This window comes from Leucopleurus acutus (genome assembly GCF_964270905.1).
Source record: "Leucopleurus acutus genome assembly, chromosome: 2".
Taxonomy (NCBI): domain Eukaryota; kingdom Metazoa; phylum Chordata; class Mammalia; order Artiodactyla; family Delphinidae; genus Leucopleurus; species Leucopleurus acutus.
This window is the reverse complement of record NC_139143.1, coordinates 150,471,137-150,482,937: the sequence shown is the minus strand read 5'-3', so window position 1 is coordinate 150,482,937 and position 11,801 is coordinate 150,471,137. Positions and strand designations below refer to the sequence as shown.

The following is an 11,801-nucleotide window of genomic DNA, read 5'->3' as shown; positions in this document are numbered from 1 at the left end:
TTAGGATCTCTGATACCAATCTAAACTCAGGGAATGGTAAATGTGCTAAATGACAACCCTGGAAAGGACAGAGCTACGGCTTAGGTAACCATACTCACATGAACGCTGAGCATTTTACTTCCTGGTCCTCTATGGGCCTTGAACCAGTTGACTAGGTCTGATTTTGAGAATGATTTCAGTGCTTCAATCTTAAAGGGGGAAGGGAGGACAGGAAAGAAAGAAAGCTTTAAAAGACTAACAGTGTATTTTCTGTAAGGATATTAAACATAACACCCTAGGCAGACCTCCTTGATCCTGCTTTTTGCACATCATTTTATTCTTCCACGTTTCAGCTGGCTCCCAACCTTCTGGAGAAGGATAAAAATGAGCCTCTGACACACCTTTATGTTTCTTAGCAGTGACTGACCCTGACAGGTAGCAGATGGTGTAATTACAGCTGAGTACTGTACGCTGAGCCAAACCCATCACACCTTAGTGTCACCTCTCAGGTACATGGTAATGGTACGCTCTGGCTTCTAATAGGAAAACCGCAGAACCTGAAGAGCTGGGCTGACTGAAGCCTCTTGTTAAATAACCCCTCTGCTTCAGTATCCTTTGGTAATTCACCACATAGGGTTATAGTATCAGAGCTATGGATTGCAGTGCCCAGAGCTCTTTTCCATGGGATTTATTACTTTGGGCTAGAATTTGTCACAAAGACCTATACACAGAATCCTTAAATCTGGGGAAGGAACTCCATAAAATTGAGAACCAGAAGTTCTCAATTTTCTTTAAGTAGCAGAAGCCGTTTTTCTCCCAAACCTTATAGGGAACCTAAGCATATAATAAAAAAGTGAAAAAAAATGTGTGTATATATATATATATATATATATGCAGAAGTGAATGCTGTACAGCAGAAATTAACACATTGTAAATCAACTATACTTCAATTTTTTAAAAATGGATCTGAGTGAAATTGGGGGAGCAGAAGGATTAGCAAGCACCCTGCTCACTTGGCTACCTAAGGCTCTAGAGAAGCCAGTCTGGAAACAAGATTTGATCAATCACATCAAGGAATGGGCAAGTAAATAACTTGCCCCAGGTTTCTCTTCCACACAATACCAATTTGCTTAGAATTGTGTCTCCTGTTAAATCAGGAGTCCCTTTCTGGGGTGTCTTACTCTGAAAACGGTGTTACTACCTCATGGGCAAGGCGATCAAAGAGATACTGCTGGGTCACCACTTCATTCCAGTTCCTGTCCACCTCCTCCCCAAGGTGGGTGTCCTCGCACTCCTTCAGCTTGATCAGAGCTGTGACCTGTTACCATCAGAAAGAGACACCCTCAGGTGTGGCCTCACACCAGTTCCCTCAGAACACACTTGGCCCTGTCCAGTCTGCTTTGTGATGGACCTGCCAGCATGATGGGGAGGGATGAAGCTGGGAAGACATGGTCAGATTAAGGGGGGTGCTACAGAACTCAAGAACCAGCCAGCATACAGCACTGTTAAGACTGGTGTCTAGTTGTCATGAGGGCTTGGGTGGGCCAAGGAACAAAAGACCAGGCCAACACAGTAAAGTCACCTGGGTGTTGAATGCATCCTCAGTGAGGTTCTCGATCTTCTCCTCGAAGCTAGAAAGAAACTCTTCTATCTTCTTATCAACAACTTCAGAGCTGAAACAAAACACCTTCAATTACAAGTCATCAGTGACCAGGTCTCAAGCAGAAGGCAAAGGAGAGAATCAGGGCTAAGGCATATTTCCAGGAAAGAGGCTGAAGTGATATTCTCCCCTAAGCTGTGGGAGGGAAGGGAACGGTGAAGAACCCTACCCCTACCCCACCTCTAGCCCGATTTCCTGGTATCCTCACAGGAAGCAGTAGACAGCCAGGCTGACCATTCCAAAGCTGAGAACCAACAAGGCCTTGTATTGGGTTGGCCCAAAAGTTCATTCCGTTTTTTTCCATAAGATCGGTCTAGTAGCGCTTAGTTGTCTTTAACTTCATTCAAAACAATTCTGTTAGATTGTATTGTGACAGCTGTCATATCAGTGTGCATTTAAAAAAATATATCAAAGTTGGTGAATTTTTGTGTAGCCATTTTAATATTGAATATGGAAGAAAAAGCAACATTTTCGGTATATTAAAAACGCAACTGAAACGCAAAAACAGATCTGTGCAGTGTATGGAGAAGACGCTGTGACTGATTGAACGTGTCAAAAGTGATTTGCAAAGTTTTGTGCTAGAGATTTCTCACTGGACAATGCTCCACGGTCGGGTAGACCAGTTGACGTTGAGAGTGATCAAATCGAGACATTAACTGAGAACGATCAACGTTATACCACACAGGAGAAGGCCAACATACTCAAAATATCCAAATCAAGCACTGAAAATCATTTGCACCAGCTGGGTTATGTTAATCGCGTTGATGTTTGGGTTCCACATAAGTTAAGCGAAAAAACCTTCTTGACCACATTTCCCCATGCAATTCTCTACTTAAACGTAATGAAAACGTTCTGTTTTTAAAACAAATTGTGACAGGCAATGAAAAGTGGATACTGTACAATAATGTACAGAGATTGTGGGGCAAGCGAAATAAACTACCACCAACCACACCAAAGGCCGATCTTCGTCCAAAGAAGGTGACGTTGTGTATATGGTGGGATTGCAAGGGAGTCCTCTATTATGAGCTCCTTCCAGAAAACCAAACGATTCATTTCAACAAGTACTGCTCCCAATTAGACAAACCGAAAGCAGCACTCAACAAAAAGTGTCCAGAATTAGTCAACAGAAAACACATAATCTTCCATCAGGATAACGCAAGACCGCATGTTTCTTTGATGACCAGGCAAAAACTGTTAACACCTTGGCTGTTTAGTTCTGATTCATCCACTGTATTAGCCAGACATTGCACCTTCGGATTTCCATTTATTTTGGTCTTTCCAAAATTCTCTTAATGGACAAAATTTCCATTCCCTGGAGGACTGTAAAAGGCACCTGGGACAGTTCTTTGCTCAAAAAGATAAAAAGTTTTGGGAAGATGGAATCAGAAGTTGCCTGGAAAATGGCAGAAGGTAGTGGAAAAAAATGGTGAATACATTGTTCAATAAAGTTCTTGGTGAAAATGAAAAATGTATCTTTTATTTTTACTTTAAAACCAAAGGAACTTTTTGGCCAACCCAATACCTTGCTTGTAGCATGAATGCCAGGTCGGGCATCTCTGCCTTTCTGGTCCTCAGATATGCCTGAAGAGAGGAAGCGGTGGCTAGCCCTGCAGTCACCATAGGACTTGAGTCAAGCCCTATGGGCCCACTCCTCATACTTACCATTGCTAAGTCCAGGATCAGGCCATCTATGAGCCAACCCCTGCAGCTGTGACTAAATGGGAATCAAATGGTCAGAGCTGCCTGAGGTTTAAGGATGCAGTCCCTATTCTCTGTGCCAAGAAAAATAATAGTTGGGCCCATCTACTCACTCGTTTACTCACTTGTATTTGGTTGCCTGAGTCCCCACGGTGACAGAGAATCCTAGAATCCCAGATGTATTCCTACAGGTAGGGTAGACATGGTACCTACAGCCAGAATGAAAAGTCCTATGAGCTCAGGCAGTCACCTAGGCCCTGTCCTCAGAGGCACTAGAGAGGAGTGGGAAGGGTTTCTGCTCATCCCTACTGGACCTGAAGGTCCTGGAAGAGGATCCATAAATGTGTACATGTATTTTACTCTCAGGTTAGAGTATCCAACCCTCTACTGAACTGTGGACCACAGGCTAGCTTTTTCTCTTGCTAATCTTGAAGCTTGACCAAACTGAGAGCCTGATCACAGTCCAAGATGCAAATTCCAGAAGTTTTGACCAGTAGGTACGACTCTAAGGCATGAAAGGACCAAAGAGCTCTGAGAGATTGCTCAGTCAGGATATCTGATAAACTTAAGCCTGCAAAGTAAGCCCCAGGTCTTATCTGAGCTCAATTTTCTTGCCAGCAGACTTACCCAAGGGTCTGCTTGGTTCGAAGGAAGTCAAAACAAGGCTCTTCCATGTGCATCTGTAATTCAACATACCATCAGCTCAACTCCTCCCAGCAGAGAAACTTCCATTTCTTCCCCCAAAAGTGTTACACATGACCCCAGAGTCCAGCCTCCCTCCTAAATCGCCCAGGCCCCCTGTCCATATTCATACTGGGTGAGAAACACTAAATAACCATCTCACCTACCAATCACAGATCTCTGACCACTCCCAAGTCCCTAGCCCTCAGGGAGAAAGGCCAGAAAGCCAGTCCTCACAGTGGGTCAGGGGCTCATGAACATCGTGACTCTCCTTTATACAACTTACCACAAGCAGCTCCATAAGAGTGTATTCTTTCAGGCTCCTGGCACCTGACTGAAAGAAAAAGCTGATCTGACCAACTGAAAATCCAATGGCTTACGGGGCTTTTTAATAATCCAGCTATTCTCAGCAACCATTTATTCAGGTATTCAGAAGAGTACTATCCCACTCTTCTCTTCCAAGAGTTCATCATACCCTCTTATTGCTATACTTCCTGCCTTCCCACAAAACAGGAGATCTGTGAGAACAGAAATCATGCTTGATGATTTGTATTCCCAGCCCTAGCACAGAACTGCAGGCAGACGTGGAGGTGAGTCGAATAATCCCTGACCTGCCTGCCAGCTCCTGCCCAAAGAACCCAGAGGACACAACCTAAAATCAAGTACTTGCAGTTCAAGGTCCTAAGGAGGAGAGCAGGAAATGTCTGGGTAACTGGACCTATTCCTCAGATGGAGAGGATATGAATAGGAGCTTCTGCAGCCACACACACGGACCCAAAACTAGTTGATAAGAAAAATGCATAAGAGGCAGATACCACACTTGGAGACCACATCCTGGCTATCCTGGAGACTGGCAAAACAACAGGATGAAAGAGGGCAGGAGGCCAACGAGCAAGTGTTGCCAGTGCATCCCAGTCAGACTCTTGCAGGCTCCTCTGATACAGACTCATTACTATTCCTTCCTGCTTCACCTGAGGAAGCTGAAGCCTCTGTGCCCTGCAAGCCCTGTTTATCAGCAACAAGATTTCCTGTATGCCTCTGAAAGGATTGCAACAAAACTATTCAAAACCTTGTATCAACTTCCTGTTCAAAATGCTCTCTGTGAGGAGGGAAGTGGTTTCCCCAAGGGAAGCAGTTTGTATTAGAAGCTGGTGCTAAGAGGTGATCCATGGAAAGCACCTCAACAGACTCCGTCTTACAATACAAAATCCTGCCTGAAACTGGAGAAATACTACTCTCTCTGGGTTAAGCACCAGAAATGTAGACAGGGCTAAGCAGGGCCAGGTCATACCATATATGAAGTTTGGGACCTGGTAGTCATTGCAGCTTCAAATAAGCTGAGAACCTGGAAAAAAAAAAAACCAGGTAGCTACAGCCAGAGGAAGACAGGCTCTACAGACAAGCTGGGCCTCTAGGGAAAGATTCAGGCCCAGGGCCAGAAACACAGGAAAAGGACAAAGTGATGGTGAAGCCATGCAGCCCTGCCCAAAGTTCAGGCCAGGAATCTTCACAAGGCCAGACAGAGAAGTGACTTCCTCATGTAGACAATCCAGGACCATAGCAGCAGCTATAGGAGCCCCAGAGTTTGGGAAGTCTGAGATCAGTCTAGATAGACACAGGTCCCCATAGTCCTAGAAGTGAGTATGACTAACCACAAGCCAAAATAGTCTATGAGCCAATTGAGATTGTTGCAGAGCTCTTCCTTATTTTAAGCACCATCCCATCTCTCCAGAATTATGTGGAAAAAATACAGGATTTGAGGACAGAAGGTATAAATTCGAGCCCCAGCTGGTATGACCTCAGGTAAATGAAGGACCTCAGATCCATCATCCATAAAACAGGTGATAAATCCTATCTCTCAGGTGCTTTGAAACCTTTAATTATGACTCTGGTATTCATTCTGTTTACTGTGTATTGGTTGACTGGCTATGTTTATTTTTGTCACATTTTTAAAACTGTCCTTTTAACAAATGTCCTCCTGCTCCTTGGAGTTCTGACATGGGAACATGTAGGAATTTCCAGCCATACTTCAGTCTCTGTCCCTCTGGACTAGTGGTTGGGTGATTAATAGAAGCACTGTGATTGAAAAAGGATCCATTTCACTGACAGGAACAATTTTTAAATGTAGTTGCTTCAAGAGTACAAATGACCCCAAGCATATAACCACAGAATAACTGCAAAAGGTCCTTGAAGAGCATAGGCTCACTTCTCCCAGATACTTTGGACCTTCCCCCAGGCTTTAGTGTCCTCAAGATACTTAGCCATGAGGACAGCTGTGTGCAAAGGGGCCACTGACCTGGTAGTATACAGTAACTTCAGAGTTGGCATCACCCTTGTTCAGAGCTCTCACTTTGCATAGGTGGTGGCCACTGGGCAGCTCTACCACCTGGAACTGCACAGGCATCTCCTGCTCCAGAGGCATGAAGTTCAACTTGCTGCAAAACAATCAGTGTGGGTTACTGAGGCCGTGCCTTTATCCTCTTACCTGCACCCCCAAACTGTGAAAAGGTCAGGCCTTCCACAGTCCCATCTGAATTGCTTTGTTTATATAACTAGCCTCAAAAAACCTACTACGAGAAGCATCTCCATTGTGGATTTAGTAATAACTGAGTTTTGGTCTCAAGGCCCTCATGCTATTAAGAACACATAACTCCCAAAGAGAAAACTCAAACCAATACTCACTCAACAACATATTTCAGGAAATCCATAGATTCCTAGGAGGCAAAAGAGAAGAAAATAACTATATTAGGCTCTCCTGACATTAATTTCACCCAGAACCAACTAATACCAATATTCTAACTGCTTGGGAAGCCCTGGAATGCATTAGGAAAGCAGATATCTATTATCCTAAATGCTGGTCATTCATTCACTGGGCTTATCATTCACTGATTCAATACTGATTATGTTTGTTGACTACTAAGGCTCTCAACTGAAGTGGCTCTTTTTCTGTTCTCCCTTGGTGCGTTTACCTGTTTACCTGTTTACCTGTCCACTGTGAAACTTTCCCCACTGAATCAAACTTAATTGTTCAGTTTACCCCACTAGGCTGTGTTTTAGAAACCTGGATCTATTAATACAGAGCCTGGCATAGAGTGAGTGACAGAATAATACTTAATACTAAGTGAATGATGTATCCCCTCCCCCTCTTAAGACTTGTTTTCTAACCTGTGAGGGATAAGTGGAGAGGTAAGCTTATCTCTAAAGTGGTTTCTGCCTGGGGCAATTCATGGTACTAAGTCCTCTGAACCAAAAGGACCCCTACACGGTACTCCCACTGTGCTCAGAGAAGCAGGCAGCTATTCCTGCTCTTCTCCGTTTTTAAACTTTCTGTTGGCATGACAGAAACCAGGGCTGGTTTGGGGGTTGGGGGATAAAGACAGAGAAGTAGGGAGGATAGCAGCCAATCTCGAGAGTGGCCATTTATATATTCCATTAAAGGGCCAGTCCTGAGAAACTGGGAGGCCATGGAGGAAGAGGTCAAGAGCCAAACAGTTCAGGGACTGTCCGAACAAGCACTCCTGGCTGGAAGAGGCCTCAGTTAGTAACATGGTCCCACAGACACATCCAATTCAATATGGATCAAAACCAACTCCCCATATGGCCGCAAACCTACACTGTTCCTACTCCTCTACCAACCCACTGGTTCCAGTAAGAAATCTGGGCATCATCCTAGAGCCCTCCCTTCTCCCTCACCCCCACAGCCAATCAGTCACTGCCTTTGATCATCCTCTGCCTCATTATTTCTTAAGCATTTCTTTTTCATTTATTTTGCCTAACCTCAGGCTTCATCATTTTCACCTCAACTTTTTTATTATGGTAAAAATACATAAGTTTACTATCTTGACCTTTTTTAAGTGTAAAGTTCTGTAGTGTTAAGTATATTCACATTGTTGTGAAATGGAACTCCAGACTTTTCATCTCGCAACACTGAAACTCAATACCCATAGAAACAATGACTCCCCTTCTTTCCCTCCACAACCCCTGGTAACCACTATTCTACCTCCTGTTACTGTCACTACTTTAGAGATCTCATATAAGTGGAATCATACTTCATGTCAACTTTTATAACAATTTCATAACTGGTCTCTCTGGATCTTTCTTAATGACAAATCCTCTTTTAAATTCTTCAGTGGTTCTCCATTTACTATAAGATAAAGCCCAAGCTCCGTAGCTTGACATGCAAGTTTGACATACAAGTTCTGCCTAAGTATATGTGAATATATATATAAATATATATATATATACACACACACACATCCCTCACCACTCCCCAGCTCCCACTTTAATTTCTAAATTAAACTGTTTGTAGTTTCCACAGTCTTCAACAAATGTAACCAATACCATATATTTACCAAACCCATTTAACTCAAAGTCCTGTCCAATAGCAGCAGTCTCCTTCATAAGAAAGTCTTGCTTAGCATCGGAGGGGCCAGGTTCCCTTCTAAACAGACTGTGACAATGCTGGCCTGCCAGACTACAGAGCTTCCCCTTTAGGGAAGAACTAATGCAATTCCAGAGCCCAGAACGGCATTCAAACCTGGCCAGCAGCAACAGAGCACCTCACACTCACTGTGCTTGTGACATTTCCTTGTACCAGGCCCTCAACAAAGAGCTGGGATTTTAACTCTCTGACGAAGCTCAGCAGAGACTCAAGGGAAAGGCCATCCATCAAAGCCCGATACTTGTCAATCATAGACCAACGGGCATATTCCAGGATTAAAAGCCGAACGTCTCTGTACAGAGAGCAGAAAAAAAAAAGCTTTATTGTAAGAAATGAATCTTAAGGGTAAAGAAGGATTTGATTAAGTTTCTATAGATGATGTGTTCTAAAGACACGCAATTTCTATCACAACTTAAGATAGGGAAACAATGTCATAATCACCAAAAAGCATTTAAAACTGCATATACAAACTATTACATAGATTATTAGCTCATTGGTACAACTCACTTATCTGTTTCAATTGCAAAATAAATTATTTCACATAAGCTGCCAGATGAGCCACACACCAATTTAATATTACTATTTTGATTTGAAATCTCACTAGCATTTATTAATTACTGGAGGTGATCATCATGGATATCTATTACTACAATGACAATACAGCATAAGTGGCTCCAGGCCAGAATCAGACTAACCCCCTCCCACACACAGTAAGCTGTTTGAACATGGCAAGTTACCTAACATTTGTGACACGATTTCTTCATTTGTAAAACAAGGGAAATAATAATGGCTACCATTACAGAATTTTGGTGAGAATTAAATAAATAAGTGCACTTAAAAGTTCTTAGGTCTATAAAAAAAAAGTTCTTAGGTCTAACACATAACAAATCTTCAATAAACAGGTGTTATTATTACTCTACCACATTTTAATAAAGTAGTATTCAGAAGTTATGGGATACACAGGCTATTTTTCATTATACCAATAGTTCCAGACAACTCTCCTTTCCAATTTATATTTGGTTATGAGCTTTTGTAACTTTTTGTGATCAGATTATTAGTTATTACATGTCTGATTCTTAACTGCTCCCTCCCCTGCTTTCGAATTTTGGACATTTATGGGCTCATTATAACTATGTCAAAAGCAGGGCCTCTATATAAAGTTGTGCTCTTCGTTTTCCATTTATAGATGCCCAGCAAGCAGATCAAGTAGGGGCTTGCAATCCTTGTGCACAAAGGGCTGTATCTGCTCAGAGGGAACTTTTTTCCCCTTCCACAAAGGCTCTACCTGCTGATAGAGGTTACCCCAAGGGTGTACTTTTTTCTGATTCACACAAAGGTAAAGAACAGGCTCTGATGAAAAGGCCCAGGAGGGTTGCCTATTAGCAGAGGATTTAAGCATTAGTACACAGACTGTCAAGTTTTTTTGCTCTCTTCTGGAACCCTGGATGAATTCTTGGATAGTTGCATTTGTCAGATAAGTGATGTGTTAGGCAATTTAACTCAGCTACTTAACATAACATCCAACACACTAAAATCACCATATAATCACCAGTAAGCAATTTTGAGCCACAACAAAGTCAGCATTTTTTGAACTGTTATTTACTTACAAACTTTGGAAGAAGCACCGTTTTTACCTTTAGCCTCTAATTAAGTATAGTAGGCTGCTTGCAGTCCTACTGACAGATAGCTACTTACACTGGGTTTAGAAATCCTGTAACTCTGTGGGCTGTTTTCCTAAAACACAGCACATTTCTATCACATCTGAATTAGCACTGAAACTACAGCCTCATCCCCCACACTTAATTTCCAGGAAGGCAAATACTTTCAGGCCTTCAAAATATAAGCTGATCCCATCCATGTATACCCACTTGGCCAGAGTCTCAGGCTTGATGAGGATGTTAAAGTAGGTCTTCTTCAACTGCTCAGTTATCATTGTAAAGACAGCTGGTGTGGAACTGAACTCCGCTAAGTAGTCAATAATAAGCTGAAACAGCAGCTAAGAAGAAAAGAAAGAAGCACCTTAAGTGGAGAAGCATGGCAATCCACTAATGTTTAGGGGGAAAATGTTTCCCACTGGCTTTTACCAGGGGCCCAGTATGGTAACAGGCATTGCGCAGGACATAAGAGAAATACTAATGACTCAAAGAATCTTTAGGAGCTAAAATTCTCAATAACTGTCAAATTTGGAGCAATGAATTTTCTTTTTATTTTTTATAATTTTTATGGGTATTTTAAAACATTTTTCCTTCCAACTAAACTTAAAAATAATTTTATCCAGCATGTCCACTGCCCCTAAATGTGATTTTAATTGGGAGAATGTAATTTTGGAAATAATGACTTTATATCAACCTGTTCTATCCAGAAACATGATGAGTCTCTCCCTTATTTAAAGTCTTTTTTATATGCTTCAAAAAGATTTAGTTTTCTTTAGATAGGTTCTGTACTTTTCTCTAAAATAATGTTGAGTAATAGATGTGATCATGGGTATCCTTGGCTTGTTCCCAACTTTAATGTTCAGCATTTCATCAGTTAGTGGAACATTTGCTGTTAGTCTTTTAATTAAGGTTTTTATTTTGGTTAAGTAACTTCCCTCCATTCCTACTTATTAGGAATGACCACTCAAATTTATCACATGATTTTTTGGGCATTTATCACTATATTCACATAGTGTTCCTCAACTGACTTTTGTTATAATGATTTATGTTCATCAACTTCCTAATACTGAACAACCAACCTTTGCATTCCTGGCACTTGGTCATGGTGAATTATTCTTTTTGTTCTATTGCTGAATTTAATTTTCAAGTTTTTAGAATGTTTGACTCTGTATTTCATAGGTGAAACTGATCTCCAGTTTTACATACATATTTATAGTCTATATCAAGTTTTAATGTTAAGGCTAGGTAAGCTTCATAAAATGAAGAACCTCAAATAGTTTTCTATGGTTTGTATTTTTAAAAAGCTCTCCAGGTAATTCCAAAAATTTAACATGTTTGGATTTTAAGCTAAATTATATTTAGGCTTTTGAAGGTTAGTAAAATATTCCATGGTGTCTCCTCCTAAGACCAATCTTTGTTCCCCGGGGAGACTGACAGGGATGAGGGTATAAAGGAGAGAACTATCTAAGATATGGAGGCTATATCACCTCTTAGCACAGGTCTAATTTCTGCCAGGTCCTCTCCTCCAGATTTTTTCTTGTATGAGTGCAGTTCCCCAAACTTTAATATATGTTCTACCCAAGAAACCAAGATATAAAATTTGTTGTTGGGTACATTATATTATTTTACCTGGTACTTGATCTAATCCTTTAGCTAGCATCCCATATTATTTCTTCCTTTACTGATG

The 11,801-nt window shown here is 41.5% G+C and overlaps 1 protein-coding gene across 3 annotated transcripts in view; it reads right to left on the bottom strand.

The window, feature by feature from the left end:
• NRDC (nardilysin convertase) overlaps nucleotides 1–11,801 on the bottom strand; it is a 90,920-nt gene that overhangs the window by 787 nt on the left and 78,332 nt on the right. For all 3 annotated transcript variants that reach the window (XM_082834098.1, XM_082834097.1, XM_082834096.1), the window contains 10 exons: nucleotides 10,328–10,455; nucleotides 8,589–8,751; nucleotides 6,701–6,732; nucleotides 6,315–6,453; nucleotides 4,305–4,352; nucleotides 3,965–4,017; nucleotides 3,463–3,546; nucleotides 1,562–1,652; nucleotides 1,181–1,297; nucleotides 99–188 (listed from right to left, as the gene is read on the bottom strand). In XM_082834098.1, coding sequence (XP_082690224.1) covers nucleotides 99–188; nucleotides 1,181–1,297; nucleotides 1,562–1,652; nucleotides 3,463–3,546; nucleotides 3,965–4,017; nucleotides 4,305–4,352; nucleotides 6,315–6,453; nucleotides 6,701–6,732; nucleotides 8,589–8,751; nucleotides 10,328–10,455 — 945 coding nt within the window. The remainder of the gene's footprint in view (nucleotides 1–98; nucleotides 189–1,180; nucleotides 1,298–1,561; nucleotides 1,653–3,462; nucleotides 3,547–3,964; nucleotides 4,018–4,304; nucleotides 4,353–6,314; nucleotides 6,454–6,700; nucleotides 6,733–8,588; nucleotides 8,752–10,327; nucleotides 10,456–11,801) is intronic.